Below are 17,842 nucleotides of genomic sequence, written 5' to 3' on the forward strand. Positions count from 1 at the left end.
TTCCCTTCTCTCCTTCCTTCGTTCCTCCCTTCCTGTCCTTCCTTATTCCTTCCCTTGCTCCATTCGTTCCCTCCTTTTTTTTGCTTCCTTCCTCATTTCCTTCCTTCTTTCCTCTGTCCTTCATCCTTTCTTCCCTTCTCTCCCTTCCTATGTCCTTTCCTCCTTTCCATCCTTTCCCTCCCTCCTTCCTTCCTGCCTCTGTCCTTCCTCCCTTTCTTTGTTATGTTCCTTCCCTACTTTCCATCCCTCCGATTTCATTTCCTTCCTTCCTTCTTACCTCTGTCCTTCCTTCCGTCCTTTCCTTTCTCCCTCCCACCCTTTCTCCTCCTCTTCTTTCATCCCTCCCTTGCCTCTTTCCTTCCATGCGTTGAAAGCCCAAATGACATTATCATCCATCTCTCCTTCCATCCATCCATCTAGCCATCCGTCGATCTTCCAAACCCCTTCTTCCTGTTCTTGAACCACGCCTTTCCACCTCTCTTTTTCTCTCTATCCTTTCCTTTCATTTCCTCTCCTCCTCCTCCCTTCCGGGGTCTCTGTGGTATGAGGCTGACAAATGGATCTATCCATCTCTCTCCATCCGTCTCTCTATACATTCTCTCCTCCCTCCATCATTGGAAATACATACCTCCCCCCATTAAGAGTTTATTGACAGAGCAGTGGCATCTCTCTCCTTTATTCATCCCTCCCTCACCTCCGTCCATCATCGAGTGTTTGCACAACATACAACATACAAGTCTATTGACAAGAGCAGTGGCACTCCCATCCTCTGTCCATCCATCTCTTCATCCTCTCTCCATCTTTTTTCTTTCTCCATCCCCCTTCTCTCTCCTCGCTCTATAATAGATCGAGTGTGTGTGTGTGTGTGTGTGTGTGTGTGTGTGTGTGGGTACGGTCCCCACGCTCCGAGCTGAGATGACTGCAGCCAATCCCATTAGCCAGATGAGCAGGCCTCCAATGAAGGGGAAAGCATAATGACAACACCGGCGTCTCTCTCACACTCCTCCCTCGCCGTCACTCTCTCTCTCCGTCTGCTCCCGCCGTTCCTCCGTCGCTCAAGCTCCTCTCGAGGGTGTGTGTGTGTGTGTGTGTGTGTGGAAAGCTGGTGTGTGTGATTGGAAGGCTGTTCTCTAGGTGAGCGTGTGAGTGTGTCTCCCTTTGAGTGTGTTTTTGCATGTTTGTCTTTAAATATGTCCTTTATATATGTCCTTATATATGTATGTATTTATACATGTGTATTTCTGTGTGTGTGTGTATTCATGTATAGGTCAGTGGGTCAGGGGTTCAATTCCTGCGGGGGTCACACACACAATGAAGGTCCATGAGTTTGTGTGTATGATTTTCTGTGTGTGGGTGAAAGCTGTTATATGAGTGTGTATACTTGTGTGTGGGATTTTCTGTTTATTTGTGGGCATAATGTGTGTGTGTACCAACCTTTATTAAAACTCGGATACCCATAGCCATTCGGTGTCGTCTGCCTCCAATATGATGGAGCTTCCTCACTCTGCCTGAAGGAGCTGCTAACCCACCTAAAAGAATTTCACTAGTATGATTTGCAGTAGAGAGTTTTATTGTCTAATGATGATCTAAATGCTGTTTCAGAGGCTTTCCCACCCTGACAAGAATAGAACACTCGGAAACACTGAGTCCTTGTCATGCATGCAGTCAGTGGAGCTAGGTGAATGGAGCGAGATGGACTCGACTTGGCTGCAGGCGGCACAAATTTGATACAATGGGAAAATTTTCAACTTTAAAAGAAGTTTATTTCAATGGCGGGATAAGCCCCCTGAGATAAAGCATTTCATTTTCGTGGGGGTGCTGCAATACAAAAGCATCATGCAGAAACAATTCATAAAAGACAACAGAAAAAAAAACAATGAACATGAACGTGGCCGGCAGGCAAAAAAGTAGAAAAAGAAAAACCGTCAGATTCCCACCCATCAATGGACCTAAGGGTTTCATTTTGTGCATTCTTCAACGTGAGCTAGAGTGAGAAATTTGTCTGACACAGAAAAGCGAAAGCCAATCAGACTTTTGTACATTTTTTTCCAAGATGGACGAAGAGCTCAATGTAGCGGTGTGTGATTACCCCGAGCTTTATGATATATCATTTATTCGAAAAAGGAAAGATGTCAACCACAACCACTAATCATAATGTCTGGGTCTGTTGCAAGTGGTGGCATCAAAGCCTGATTCCACATTATCAAACAGTGATCAAACTCATGACTCATTCACCTCACCTCCTGTCTGAAGGTTTGCTAACTCTAGTGGGGTCTGGGATGGAGGAAGCCCCCCCTCCCTCACCTAAGGTCCATTACCTGTGGTAATGTGTTGATGCAGAGCGCGGGGACAATGTCTTTTTATCTTTCTAACGAGGCCCATTAAACTCCATTCAGCTAATGAGCCTTCACTCCGCTCTCCTGTGATTCAGACTTGCACTGCTTGATCTGTACAGCGCACTCTCACCAACAAGCCCTCTCCTTTCATTTAGCTCCGCCGTGACTCCGTGACTACACAAGCCCACACAGAGACAAGGCAAACACACACACACACACACACACACACACACACACACAAACAAACACAACCTGTGACAATGTATGCACACACACCGAGAAATGCTGTAATTGACCATAATTATAGAGGCAGGCACACACACACACGTAAACATGCACACACACATGCATACACGCATATAGGCAAACATAAACACACACCTCTCCAGCTGTGTTCGTTCAAGCAATTCATCTGCAGCAAATAGACTAAGCAGGTGACAGGAAACAGCAATGTCGCGCGCACACACACACACACACACACACACACAAGCTAAGTCAAGCAAAGCCCCCACACCTGTAACACATGTTGATTGGTAGACAGAGTACAAATGAACAAGGACGCCACCTGAGCCTCTCGTTCATTCGCCCCTCCCTCCCTCTCCCCCTTTTCTTCCTCTCGCTCTTTCCTTTGTCAATTAAATTCACTTCAGAAGTGCTTTGTTGGCGGGACCCCGGGGTGCTGTTGCCAAGGCACTTTTGATTTAATATGCGCAGGGACAATATAGAACTCGGGAAAACAACAACATCGTGGTTCACGTGGAGCCTCGCAGTAGGAGAGGGGGAGGGAGGGGGGGCATTTGTCCCCGCGGGGCAGGAGGGACCTGTGCACCCGGTGGGGGCCGCGAGGACACACCAGCGCCTCATTTTACTGTCTGGAGGGGGGGGAAGACGCAGCTGGAATACATGAATGGATGTTCCATTTTCTCTCCTCTTCCTTGACTTCTTCCTCACCCCTCTCTGTGAGTCACACTGGATTGGTGGGAGTCTTTCTTTTTAACTGCTTTGCCCTATTGACTCTTCACCATTCGCTCTCCATCACTGTCTCTCCCTTGGTTTTTTCCTTGTACTTTTCGGTCTCTCGAGGGGCTCAGAGGGCAGATGGGAAGAGAGAACTCGGGGCCAGATAGAACGAGATTACAGTTAGACACGATACGTGCCGTTCTCGCAAGAGAGCTCGAGAGGAAGTGTGGTGCGCTCTTACAAAAAGGATTTTATACAGCACCAGAAAAGGGTTCTTTAGGTTTGTACCATAGCAGAAGCCTGTTTGGTGCTTTAATGAACCCTTTTAGAATGGTTCTATATAGCACCATGCTCAAATGGTTCTACGTAGATCCTTTATGGTGCTGTAAAGAACTATTTAAAGGAGTACACCATGTTTTGGGGAGATTGTCCCATTGGTGAACTTACCTGTTAAGTGATGAGAACATAAGACACCAAGATCATCCAAGTGTCCCAGGTAGATTGTTGGGTCTGATGCTCCATACTAATACTGACGTCTACACTATGTTGAGTGAGCCTTGTCTTCAATCCAAAAACATCAATATCGGTCGTGAAAAAACCCATAGTGGTCTAACCCTACAGTATACTATATGTTTCTAACTGTATGACTGTGTAGCAGGGCGCTGCTGAACGAGTGACCGCATGCTTAGCTAACCAATCCTGGATGACTAAAGATGAGTCGAGATGAAAGTCTGTGACGAAGCCATTTACCCGTCCCTCCTCTTCCCTCCCCCTTCCCAGGGTCCTCCACAACTACATGCTGTGGCGCATCGTGGCGGCGCTCAGCGAGCATCTGTCCACCGCCTTCCGCAGCACCATCCACGAGTTTTCCCGGGAGATCGACGGCACCGAGCGGCAGCTGGAGCTGGGCAGGCTCTGCCTCACCCAGGCCAACAAACACTTCGGCATGGCCCTGGGAGCCCTGTTCGTCCAGCAGCACTTCTCCTCACAGAGCAAGGCCAAGGTCTGGTGGGGGGGGGGGGGGGGGGCGCGCAGTGGAGGGGTGGAGGAATGATGACTGATGGAGGAGTTATGGATGATGGATGATAAAGGAATGAGGGATGATGGAAGAATGATGGACAATGGAGGAATGATGGACGGATAAAGGAATGGATGGATGGATGGATGGATGGATGGAGAAATGATGGAGGAATGGATGCTGGATGGATGGATGGATGGAGAAATGATGAAGGAATGGATGCTCAATGAATGCATGGAGAAATGATGGATGTGTGGCTTCATAGGTAAATGAGTGGGTGCATAGTTGACAGATGGATGGATGGATCCTTTTGTCCTGTTCAAAGGAGAGAAGGACCTTTTTGTTATTATTAGATGGTAGCCATGTTTCCACCCAACTGCCCAGTGAATTTGAAGCAAACTTTTGAAATTTGGAATACACTAGAAAAATGTAGTCAATCAGTATTGGGCAAGTTGGGCAATAAAAAAGATACACAAACTAATGGTGACACTACCATGATGGAGACTTGTACATTGGAATGACAGTGAGATTCTCTTTTAGATTTTTAGTAGTAAATTTGCAGTGAGATTGAATCATTTGTGGGCTGTATCTGCCAAACCTATCATTTAAATGTGTTTCCATCACAACGTTTATGCAATATTGAGAAAATTTGCCATTTCCATTCAGCTTCTCTAATTTGATGCATCAGATACTTGGACAGAATGTGAAATCAAACAGTCCTCAAGACAGAAAGATAAAAAGGCACAAAACTGACCTAGAATCGAAGCCATGGGACAGATTTATACATGACACTGCTACATGGAATCACTTCAAATATATTTCTTCTGATATTTGTTCATTGAGAGTTAAGATGGTTTAGATTTTCTATATCCCTCTTTCTTTTTTTGTGGTTCATCATTTTCTTTGGCTCCTTGGGGGAGGAAGGGGGTCTGTTTTTTTTATATGGTTTGATGATTTTGATCGAGTCAATGCACTGGGATTTGGGAATTCCAGCCATGTCAATCAAAATACTCTATCTGCCTCTTTTTTTCTACTTTGCTCTTTGCCTAGGTCAGTCGTTCTCAAGCCCCTCACCTCATCCCTTCCATCACCTTTGGTCCCTCTCACTCTCATCTTAAGCCTTTCCCATCTTTTCCTCTTATCCCTTTTTTTTTCTCTATGTATTCTTATCTCAGTCTCATGTCTACTCTGGGATAAGGGGATATGGTTTCCAATGGGATTTCAAACCCCCATGACCCCGTACTCCTTCTTTAAGCCCTTCATCATCTCCCCTTTACACTCTCTTCTTCTCTTACTCTCCCAGTCCACCTCGATCACTTTGTCTTCCACAGAGTTGCCTTGATTCTTCTCTTGCCAACTTCTAAATCCCCATTCTATCAATGCCCAGGACTATAAAATGTAAGTCTGACAGCATTGGATAGGTATTGGGCGCTAATTACTCTGTCTGTACCTTAATTGGAACTTAAGTTCCCAAGTTCCTGAAGTTCCAATTAAGATACTAATAAGTTACTGAGTGTAAATTTCAGTAACGCTTCGAGCTATTGGAGCCTTTCTGATTTATAAAAGAACAGACAAGAGGGTGCTTCTAAAATGGGAAGTAGGCTCTTCTTCTATCCTTCCTCCTGTCCCTGTTTTTTGCATTCCCTCTCTTGGCAATACGACCTGTTTCAAGCAGACTTTGAGATTCTTGAGGATTTTTTTTATGGCAACCGGGCCAAATGAGAAGCTCTTGCCACTTGGAGCAAACATATTATTTTGAAACTCACAAAAGATTTTTTTTCATTCACATAAAAATCATTAGTGAAATGGATTAGTGAGGCAAAAAGTAGTACTGAAAATGATCACCCCAGGTAGCACCCTAAGCAGGTTCCTAAAAGTTAATGAATGTTCGCCCTGAGTAAATTTTATAACATTGTCCTTGGATTACTTAAAGGCATTTTCTTTCCCTCTCTGGGACTTGCTGAAATTTGAAGACATTCAAAAGACAGCCTCGGTGATCATGGTTTCATTGGTGGCTGGGTAGGTCACTCACATATGACTGGCCACTGTGAATGAATGTATAACTGGTGGTCCAAAACTCTTCACAAACCCTTCATGAAGGCTAAATCCCAATGTCCAATGTTCTGGATGACAAACCCTTGCTGACTTGGTTTCAACTAAGAAATGTGTTTTTCAAGTGTGCAGGGGGGGCATTCCCCAATACATTGGGATTCAGCTATCATCTAATAGACATAGCCTTATGCCACATTCACGCCATGTCGGATTTACCATGAATAAATGTTTGTCAGCCTCCTAGTGGTAATTACAAGTAGGACGTGGGAATTTGTTGTGGGCACCGTTATCTCACACCGTGCGTCATCACAGGCAGCAAACACTGCAGCGAATCCACCAATGTTCATATTGGATGTGGGCATTCCGACTAGTTAAACACATGAACACTTCCGATATGATATGAATGCCGCATTAACCCTGCGCTCCCACCCCCACAGGTACAGGAGCTGGTGGAGGACATAAAGCACTCCCTGGACCTCCGGCTGCACGAGCTGGACTGGATGGACGAAACCACCAAGGAGGCTGCCAGAGCCAAGGTTTGAAGCCCAGCTCCGCTTCTGCACCACATCCATGACTCACTGCCAGATCCGATTAGTATTTTAAAAGGACTTAATTCTTCTTTTTTTCCCCCCGATTCTTTTCTTTCCGGGGTTGATTGATTACTTGGTTAGATGAAAGTGTGTGATAGAATACATCAAGGGCTTGACATTGAGAACTGAGGATCGTCTAATCCGGGTCTCTCTCTGGTGCTGGTTTAGGGTCTGCAGTGGGAGATATCTCTTCTAATACTTTAACAATCTGAAGTTATAATCCTTTTAGAGGGCTGTGTTGAATATAAAGTGCTCCCCTGTAATCCTATTACACTGGTTTGCTTGATTAGTTGATCTTGTGTTGTGTGTGTGTTAGGATGGTTGTGTACATGGGTATGTGTACGGGGGTAAGCACATGAGTGTTTGTGGGGGGGTTACTGGTTACTGCATGTGCATGGCGGGTGGTGCAGCATGTGAGTGCAAAAGCTTTAGTTGTGTATCCACACTGTATGATGATTGTTTGTCTCAACCTTTCTGCTATTCTGCCTCTCCTCAACTTCCTCTCTTCTCTCCCCCAGCTGCAGCACATGATGGTGATGACAGGCTATCCAGATTTCCTGCTCAAACCTGAGCTCATAGATCAAGAGTACGGGGTGAGTCATAAGCCTCTTATTTCCCTCCGTCCTGTCCTTTCACAATCCTCCTCACCACACACAAGCACCTGCGCACACACAAAATCCACTTCCCGCTGTCTCGCTGCGTGTTTGCCTCTCTCTGCCTCTAGACCCCCTTTCCGCCTGGCATTGCCAATGCCATGCATCTGTGATCGGATTGCATTCAGATAGAGCAAAAACACGTGACATCCAGTAAATGAACCCAAGACACATTGAAGACTTGAGCACCCAAGCCAGCTCTAATTCACATATGACATAAACAGAAATAAACTTAAGCATGTAGATCCAACCAGGACGCACATGCAAAACAACCAGCACAGGCAGCTCAGATATTAACATACAGATGTTCATGTCTCTTTGTGGTTCCGCAGTTTGAGGTGGATGAGAAGACCTACTTCAAGAACATCCTCAACAGCATCAAGTTCAACATCAAGCTGTCAGTCAAGAAGATCCACAAAGAGGTGGACAAGACGGCGTGAGTCTGCACTCTGCATCCAGTTTCATCACCACAGAATGATGCCTCACATGACACAAGCTAGCTGTACTGACACCATGTGATTAAAGAGTAACTATACCCCAGCCAAATCTGTGGTGAAGCCTGACACCTAATGGTGAAAAGTAGGGTACTGAACTGGTCATCTGCTATTGGCTGGTCTACCCTCTATAGAGTACAACAGGGGGTGAAATCACCTGGCACAAAAGACCAGCCAATAGCAGATGGCCAGTTCAGTGCCCTACTTTTTCACCATTAGATGTCAGGCTTCACCACAGATTTGGGTTTGGGGTTCAGTTACTCTTTAAAGACTGTAGTTGCAACATTGTGAGTTTAAGTCTCTCTCTCCAATATATTTGATATAACATTTATCCCTATCCCTCGCTCTTTGGCTTGACGTATTTGTCACTGAACCACTAAATCAAAACCAGCAACAGATATCAAATCAACATATACAGCAGGAGAAAATGCATTTGATTAACTTATCTATAGCAGCCAGACCGCAGACAAGTGCTGTAGGAAATGCAATTCATTTTTATAAAATACAGTTCAATACAGTTATTACCTGAATTGAGTGCCTCTCTGCTGTGACAAGACATCAGAGACGCATTAGCATTCCAACAACTGTATCATTAGTCCACACACTCGACGCCCCGAAGAGTTAAATCACGTATTCCCCCTTTATCACCCAAAAAGGTGATCCTTTCATTACTCACTCTGTCTCGCCGCAGGAAAAAAGGAAAAAAAAAAAACATTCCTCCTCCTTCCTACTCCATCTTTCTATTTGTCTCCCCTCCATCTCCCCGCCGCCCATGCAGAGCCATCAGTCTTTCACTCGTAGAACAAGGGCATCTCACACTTTCAAAGTTACTCTTTTGGGAGGTTTTTCTACCAATCGATGAGTCGGGCTTTAAGTGGATTACCATGAAGGAAGTGTCCATGTTTTCATATGCAGAAAGGAACTTAGGCCATCCGTGGGACCCCACACATCGAATATCTCTCACCCGGGGGGTTTAGAGAGAGATACGTATGGGTACTTGCAATTCTATTCAGGATCTGGGTGTGTTACCCTGAAATGCATGAGGAAGACGTGTGCTTTGAGTGTGTGTTGGTTGTGTGTGTGTGTAAGTGATCCCCTCTGTAAAACCCATGTTTGACATTGTTTTTCTCTTTCAGGTGGCTTCTTCCCCCTCAGGCCCTTAATGCCTACTACCTCCCTAACAAGAACCAAATGGGTGAGTGTGTGAGTGATCGTTGTACATACTGATATTTGGCGCTCTCTCTCGCTCTCTCTCATCCGTCTCCCCCCCCACACACACACACACACACACACACACGCAGAAGAGTCCACAGTCTTTCCCCATTGCCATTCTGCACCACGACATGCACCGTGCATTAGTTACACGCAATTACACCATGTTGGCATCTGTTTTTGACAAGTCAAACACGATGGCCTTTTTTTTTTTTTTTTTCAAGAAAAAGCACCCCAACCCCTCATATCATATTCCTTCTCATCACTCACTTTCTGCTTCTATCTCCACCTCACATACTTAATATCCCCCCGGAGGAAAAACAAGCAGTAACACCTTCCCCTACGCAGACTTTTAACAAATCTAGCCTTGCGATGTCATCCCTCCCTCCCTCCCTCCCTCCCTCCCTCCTCCTCCTCCCGGTCTTGGCCCGCTCTCTCTGTGCCTGCCTGCCTGCCTGTTGGATTTAATCTCTCGGAGAAAAATCAATGGTGAGTTCGCGAGCTGACGGTAGAGGACAGAGAGAGTCAGACAAACACAGTCATCATGGCCCCCCGGATCATTTTTTCTTAACCCCCGACATTTCATTTCTCTCCCTTTGCCCAGTTCTTCTCGCTCTCGCCCTTTGTCCTTTTGTATGCATTTTCCTCGCTGCACGCTCATTTTTTTTTTTCCTCTATTCTCATTATCCTCTTAAGTCGTACCCCTGTCTCGCCCCCTCCTCCTCTCTCTCTACTCTCATTTTTTCTGTCATCATCTGGTCCTCTTTCCCTCCCTCCCTCCTCTCTGTCCTTCTGATGGGGGATAGAGAAAACTTCATGCGGTATATGGAGCGGCCAAATGGAAGGTGGAGTGTTCCCAGTGTCCGAAATTAACTTTTTTGGCTCACCTGCCAAGGACTGGTAAACTAAAAATAGAAGTAGAAATATGTCATCCTGGCCGTTTTCACTGCTATTTTGTGTGTAGAATCAGGTACTGTGGGAAACATTCAATAAAGAGACAAGAATAGAGTTTTAATTTAAACCTTGCCCACTCACTTATACAATGGATCTATTTTTGTCTCGGTCTTAATTTTTTCTTTTTAGTGTCCTCACTCCTCGCCACATGGGAAATTTCTATTGACAGAGAGCTAATTAAGCAGCCAGACAGCAGAGAAACAGAAGTTTAGATGCTGCTGCTTTGTGTAGAGCAGCGTAACAGACAGCCAATCAGGAGCCTGTTTGATACAGAGTCACTGTGCTACTGTGAATTAATTGGTTCCCAGTCAGAGAGAGTGAACCGTGGTCAGCAGGGACAAAGTCTGACAAAGGCAAAGACCAAAGACTTTATATAACTGCAAATGTTTCAATTTTTTTTTTTACCAGCATTTGGCACTTGGTGGATGGTACTTTCAGACCCTGGCTGTGCCAACACATAGATCCTATGTTAACCCAGTGTCTTTCCATACTTTTCTATCCTTTGTATTGAAGCATGTCTTCAATAAAAAAAATTTCCACCACATTGAACTCTCTCCCAATTATCTCCAAGGCCATGAACACAGACGAAGTCCAGCCGAGTTCCCGCAACCAACTGTATGGCGGATAACGCGTCTGACCACTCAAAGCTGCACCAGGCAACTTCGCAGTTTAGCAACCCCAAGTGGCAGCGAGAGATAACAGTTTTTATTTTTGAAAGTTTGAAGGGCTTCGTTACCCAGAAATCATGTCATGTGGCGTCAGTAAATGAAAAGTGTTCTACTTAGTGTGTGGTAGGTGTGGAGGTGGTGAAGAGGTTCAGCCGTTGTTGGGGAGTCCAGCTCTCTCTGGATGGAGCACTCGCTCTCTGTTTAGGAGACACTTTGTATTTCACTCTTAAGATTGGATTCGTCACTTCCTGTGTGCCAAGATTTCCCACCAGTGTCCATACCGACACCAGAATTTAATTTGGGCAAATAGAGCAAATCTACAGCGTTTCGGTTAGTGGGGATTTGGATGCTCTTCTCCATTACAGCCCCACTTTGTGATTTAGGCTGATAAGATGGGTGTATTTTTACATAAAAACCGTGCCTAGTGCAGCTTTAAGGGCTCAGTGTTTTTCTGTACCTTTGAGACTGCTCTCTCTCTCAGACTGAGACTGTGTCACTCTCCCTGCAGACTGCAATAACACCTTTTTCCTAGTACTGCTACTGGAATGTGTGCTATTTTTTGTGTGTTAGGTTGCAGAAGTATCTGGACCCTAACACTTCCTTTATGTTGTGTTTGTATCTCTCTTCCAGTCTTTCCCGCTGGCATCCTCCAGCCCACGCTCTACGACCCTGAGTTCCCACAGTAAGTAGCCTTCCTCCTGTCCTCGTCTTCCTCTCGCCGCCGTCCGCCGGGACGCTGTTCTCCAACACACAACAACTCTGCGGCCACAGCAACAGCGGTCATTAAGGGCCGCGCTAGTCTGGCGAGCCTTTGTTTCGCTGGAGTCCCAGTACACCTGATTACACCAATTAACTACCCACCAAGAGCTCAATTACTGAACAAGGTCTTGCTAATGAAACAAGTGTCATTGAGAGGTCGCCTCCCTAAATTCGAGAACATTGAGTAATTTGAGAGTGGATGAAAGTAGATGGCTTCCCTGTATGGCTCTTGTTGATTATTTCAGTTGTACCATGACATTTTTTATTGGATTTTTTTTTTTTTAATGAAGCTGCAACTAGCTGATTTTTTTGTCCTGATATAGCCATATCATTCAATTTAATACCAATTAATAGGAATATTTATTTAACGTATTCATTGTTTCCCTCGGAGTTTTCTTTTTGTCAGGGTGGAAAAGCCTCTGAAAGACAATTTAGATCATGGGACACTAAAACTTTGTAATAACAATAATAAGCATAATCATAATAAAACATATTCATGCAGACTTGTATGGAATCTGATCAAAATGTCCGGATAGAATCAGCTCAGGTTAAGGTCTTCCCATAGACAACCAGTGTATTGATCAATTCTACAATAAATATGCATCAAACTGCATCATATCCATCATATCAGAGGTGGACGACACTGAATATCTGATATCCAATGATAGTAATAATGATAATGATATTCAGTAATAAAGAATAGTATCATCCCAATATATCGGCAAACTAATAACATCAGTCTAACTCTATTCCTAACTTTGTCTTAAAGTACCATAAAGTAGTCAGTCTCATCAGATATACTGCAGCCCTGAAAAGACTGCCAACATCAGCTATAGAATAGAGGGAAATGTACAAATAAACAACAATTTTTCCGCTCAACCAACTCCTTGTTAAACTGAAGTCGGACAATACCTGCCGCTGTCAGCTTGAGCATCGGCAAGGTCATTGTGTACGATCCATACTGTGCGTCCTCCTGCATTCATACCAAAACCCCGGAGCAACCACACACACACACACACACACATCAGTAAACCACCTCCTCACAAATATGAGCTAATTAAACCTAGCAGTCCGTGTACCCAACATTAGCCAACACTTCTACGTCTTCATTAGAGGTGATCGCCGCTCCACTCTACCTCCTGCCATGCATACTGATCAATATTAATGATTGTATTAAAGGGTGTGTGTGTGTGTGTATGCCGCGTAGGTGCCTATATGTGTGTACCTGTCCCCCCTGAAGTTATTACTGCGCTAGCCCTAACCTCGCATAAACTCTCTCGCTCTCTCTTTCTCTCTCACACGCACACACATAAACACACACACACACACACACCCCTCCGCTATCACGTCGGGTATAATGAAGCTTCAATCAGCCAGTTAGTTTAGAGAGTGAGTCGGGGCCGGTGTGAGGCAGTGTATCGACTAGCTGTCAGAAAGTCATTTTCAGACGTAGCCATGTGAACAGCCCTGGGGCTGCCCTCTCATCACTCTCCATATCTGCATGGGCCGCATGGACAACGCTCTGCCTCGGCCGGGGGGTCAAGGAGAGGTGGAGCGGCCCCGCTGCTTTCTGCTAGAGGGAGGGGGGGGGGGGCTGACACAGAAGGCCAATGGGGATCTGCTGCGTCCCTTAGAGTGGGGGAGAGAGAGACAAATGTAGGTTGTGAGCCGGTGTGCCTCACACAACATAATAAGGAAACCTGTGTTTTTGTGTATTTTCAGCTTGTGAAATGAGCTCTGTTCACACTGCAACCGAAAGCATCCCAAGTATGAATTCCCGATCTGATGTTTCCCAATCAGTGTGAACAGCAAAAAAAAAAGCTGCATGGAGTCACTTTTTTCAAGTTCCGATCTGGATCTCATGGCTCGGATCCCGAGGCATGCGACCTACATACGACTTCTATTTGGAGGCTAAATTGAGAATCTGTCAGCATCGCCGTGACAATAAGTAATCTTATGTCATTCATCGGAGACAATTGTCATAATTCGGGCGCCCACGGCAGCTTGGCTGAGCCGGCGTTAGCACGGAGGACAACGAGACACAACAATGGAAAAAAAAAAACACAAACAGACGGCTGTATTGCTATTTAGGGAGACACCTCAGTTCAGTCAAACGGCTCATTCTGTTCAGTATTAATCTGAGCAGATATGCATATGGGTCAAACTTACTTTGGTCCACTGTGAGAGCGAGTAGTGTAATACAACATTAGAAAATAAAAGCAACTACACAATTCATGGTATTTGCTTTGTTTCGTTTGTATTACTTTTCCACCAGATATCACTGCATAGAAATAATCTGTTAATACTTGTAATTTCATAAAAAAGTAAGACCTCTAATAGTAATGATCCATCTCTCTGCTGTTGCTAGGTCTCTGAACTATGGGGGAATCGGGGCTATCATCGGCCACGAGCTGACACACGGATATGACGACTGGGGTAAGAACGGCCACCTCTTCATCCATAATGCTTTGCAACAAGGCTCATAACACTCAGAATACATTAGGAACACCGTTCTGATATTGATTTGCACTCCCTTTAAGTTTCTTCCATCTGTCTCCTCATTTTCATCTTCCCTTCATGACTGAAGAGGATTTAATAGCCTAACTAAATAATGCATCATGGCTTTCACCTGCATTGACCTGTTCAGTCTACTTCATGGAAAGAGCAAGTCTTCCTGATGTTATGAGAAAGTTGATTGATGTATCGCAACGGCTATTTTTAGCCACAATCTCTAACTTCCACATCAAGTCAAAAGTGCTGCCCTAAAAGCTATAAGCTAAATATTTCCAAGACTAAATTTCAATTTGAATGGAGTGCCTTGATTTCAATGATAATCAGGGTGGGAAATTGCTGCCAGCCACCTGCCAAATGCTGGAATACGTTAAATGAATGTCCTACCAGCCCCTTTGGCAGCTAACCAAGCATCATTTGGAGGTCCTGTTCTATTCTACATATGCAGTTGGCAGGTAAAACAGCTAAAGTGCCCGGTGAATTTTGGGATGCACCAACCAAGGTCAACATTGGACCAGAAGACGTTAGTTCCCCTCCCCAAAATAAAGGGCCAGTCCACCGAATTCAAATCTCCCCCCTGACCAGTTTGACTCCCACAGCTATCGAAGCGTAAATAAGCAGAAGTAGTGCCGGGCAGCTCTTTGGACTGTGAAGGGAAAGTTGGAGATTGTGTTGTCTCCATGCTAACACTGCCCCCTGCCCTCTTGCCCCTCATCTTAGTGATGCAATGGTTCATGTCCCTAGGGGGCCAGTACGACCGCCACGGCAACCTCAAACAGTGGTGGACGGAAGACTCCTACAGAAAGTTCCAGACGAAGGCCGAGTGCATCGTCAAGCTCTACGACAACTTCACTGTTTATAACCAGAGGGTGGGTTTGCACACATACTGTACGCACTACAGATATTGACCTCTTATTAAAAATCTCATCTGGTCCAGTCAGTGTCATCCACCTCTGATATGATGCAGTTTGATTACATATTATTGTATTGTATTATTGTCTATGGGAAGACCTTAACCTGAATTGATTCTAATGTGTCATTTTGATCAGATTCCACCATGACAAGAATACAATTCTGAGGGGAAACACTGAATCCTTGGGAATTTGGGGATTTTGTTTTGCCTTGAAAATGGTCAAATTTAAAGATATTGAATATTGGCACAAAAAAAATCGACTTTTGGCATCTTCAATTCATGAAAATTAGCAGTATTGGCCTTCAAAAACCCAAATTGATTGAAGTATATACTGGCACACATACCCACAAGCATATGCACAGATCTTCAAAGTTCATTGAACACAAACTGATAGTGTTTTAGAAGTTTTGGTGATTCTTCTTCTGCGTCTAGGTGAACGGGCGTCTGACGCTGGGGGAGAACATAGCGGACATGGGAGGGCTCAAGCTGTCCTACTATGTAAGTAATAGAGATCATCGCTGTTCTAACAATGCCATTCATAGATATTATGTGGGGTTTTTTTTATACTATTGGAGTGAAACATTTTACTCAGCATGCTCTCTCACTGCACTGTCTCTCAACACACCGTCTCCCTCTGTCCATCCCCGGTCTCGCTCAAATCTGCCTCTCTTTATTCTGCTATTCAATTCAAATTCAAATCAGTGCTTTATTGGTATGAAAGCAAAGAACATTACCGCCAAAGCATCAAGATAAAAGATCAACATTTTCCACTTGAAATCCCCTTCTCTGCTTGTATCCGTCTGTGTGTGTGTGTGTGTCTCGGTGCCTGGACAGTGGAGGAATCTGGGATGCTGAATATTCAGTTCCATATTCAGGGTATCAGCAGTCTGTGTGGAAGTTATCAGTGTTTGTGCAGAAACGAAAAATACAAAGTGAATGAATGAATCCATTAAAATGAATCCACTGGAGAAAAAAAAAAAAAAACATGCCTGTCAGTCAGATTGGCTTTATCTTTTAAGTAGCTATCACTACTCAGTTGCCGTCAGTTTATGGCATTAAGTAGTGCATGTGGCTTCACATTTTGGGGATTTCAGGGAGTTTCTGTCCGTTTTGGTTACAAATTCATCGTAGATGTACGTGATGTGAAGGATAGTAGTTCTGTTTGGATCGCCTGTCTTCACTTTTCACTCCCTCCATTTACATCTCTTTCTCTCTCTCTCTCTCTCTCTCTCCATCCAGGCGTATCAGAAGTGGGTGAGAGAACATGGTCCAGAGAGGCCCCTGCCTGGGCTCAAATACACTCATGAACAGCTCCTCTTCATTGCCTTTGCACAGGTAGGGAAGCCTCTCAGTGCGATTCAGACTGTCTTTCATTCCAGAACGATTAACCGACCGAGTGTGCAGTCTTGCTCGAGGACGCACTGGCTGATGATGAATACCCATTGACCATTGGAGGGGAATCAAGCATGATGGGATGTACTGTTGACGGGACAGCACTAGGCTGCCCTGCTGCCTGTCATTATTACAACTATAACTGGACTTAACTGGAGGGTGTTTAATGGATGGTTTCATGTAACAGTGTTAATATCCAGATGCACTCTCTATGATGCGGTTTCCAAGAATTTCCCGCTGAAAGGCAAGTGACATGAAATCATGCGTATGTGAGAAGCTAAATTTGAAATTCCATATCAGAAAGTTGTGTGTCCAGCATTGGCTACGGGTGTCTGGTTTTGGCCAGTGGTGTCTGTTTTTGGCTAAGGGTGTGCAGGTTTGGCCACTGTTGCGTTCATGTGCTTCTGTTGTCTTTTCAGAACTGGTGTATGAAGAGAAGATCTCAGTCCATCTACCTGCAGTTGCTAACGGACAAACATGCACCAGAGCACTACAGGTACACACACACACACACACCTCTTTTGGACATTTTAAGCAATAGTACAACAGTAGAATAAGCTTCAATTCCTAGATCCCCCCCCAAAAGTGACAAGCAACCAAAACAAAGGAGTACAAAGGTCTGGCCTTTGCTGTGGCATAAATTCATGAATATGACTACTAGGATTACCAAACCACTACAAGTACTTGCACACACACAGAGACAGAGACATTTCACTTGATGTTAGCAGTCATACAAGCTCCATACTGTTTCCTCTCCCCCTGCAGAGTGATCGGCAGCGTTTCCCAGTTCGACGAGTTCGCCCGGGTGTTCCACTGTCCGAAGGGCTCCCCGATGCACCCGGTGGACAAATGCTCCGTCTGGTGACCTCTCCGCCCCCGCCTGCTGACCCCGGGATGCCCTTTGACACCTTCACACGACCCGTCCTGCTTCTCATCCGCCATCCTTCACAGCTCACGGGACACAGTACATAAACAACTTTTCTTGCAGGAGGGAGAGGTATCTCGCCGACGCATATCCGTACACACGAGTTGTCGATTATGAAGTTGTATGCAATTGTCCATTGATAACTCTGTGTGCGCTTACCAAGCTAAATCATGGTACACATGACTATTGATCATGTATCATTTGATTCTATATATTTTTCTATGTTTAGATTTACATTTATTTCCAAATCATCTATTTTTGTATTTCAGCGGATGTATCACGCATACATTTCATATGCTATTTTTTTTTTTAACAACATGTTTCCTCAATTATTTATCTTTTGTGTAGCATAAACTAGAAAATGGTCTATTTCAGCAAATGTAAAAGTTTAGATTAGGGATTGGG

General features: G+C 44.8%; 1 protein-coding gene across 1 annotated transcript in view; it reads left to right on the forward strand.

Moving 5' to 3' along the window:
• LOC139661440 (endothelin-converting enzyme-like 1) overlaps positions 1 to 17,377 on the forward strand; it is a 28,690-nt gene extending 11,313 nt beyond the window's left edge. The window contains exons 6-17 of the mRNA XM_071539860.1: positions 4,077 to 4,299; positions 6,804 to 6,902; positions 7,475 to 7,549; positions 7,942 to 8,045; positions 9,240 to 9,298; positions 11,568 to 11,619; positions 14,065 to 14,132; positions 14,952 to 15,076; positions 15,553 to 15,618; positions 16,360 to 16,455; positions 16,932 to 17,008; positions 17,278 to 17,377. Coding sequence (XP_071395961.1) covers positions 4,077 to 4,299; positions 6,804 to 6,902; positions 7,475 to 7,549; positions 7,942 to 8,045; positions 9,240 to 9,298; positions 11,568 to 11,619; positions 14,065 to 14,132; positions 14,952 to 15,076; positions 15,553 to 15,618; positions 16,360 to 16,455; positions 16,932 to 17,008; positions 17,278 to 17,377 — 1,144 coding nt within the window. The remainder of the gene's footprint in view (positions 1 to 4,076; positions 4,300 to 6,803; positions 6,903 to 7,474; positions 7,550 to 7,941; positions 8,046 to 9,239; positions 9,299 to 11,567; positions 11,620 to 14,064; positions 14,133 to 14,951; positions 15,077 to 15,552; positions 15,619 to 16,359; positions 16,456 to 16,931; positions 17,009 to 17,277) is intronic.
• Positions 17,378 to 17,842: the final 465 nt, after the last annotated feature.

This window comes from Centroberyx affinis, unplaced genomic scaffold, assembly GCF_046629955.1.
Source record: "Centroberyx affinis isolate AG114_WGS23_722 - 3 ecotype Tasmania unplaced genomic scaffold, CSIRO-AGI_Caff_v1 ptg000207l_1, whole genome shotgun sequence".
NCBI classification, from domain to species: Eukaryota; Metazoa; Chordata; class Actinopteri; order Beryciformes; family Berycidae; genus Centroberyx; species Centroberyx affinis.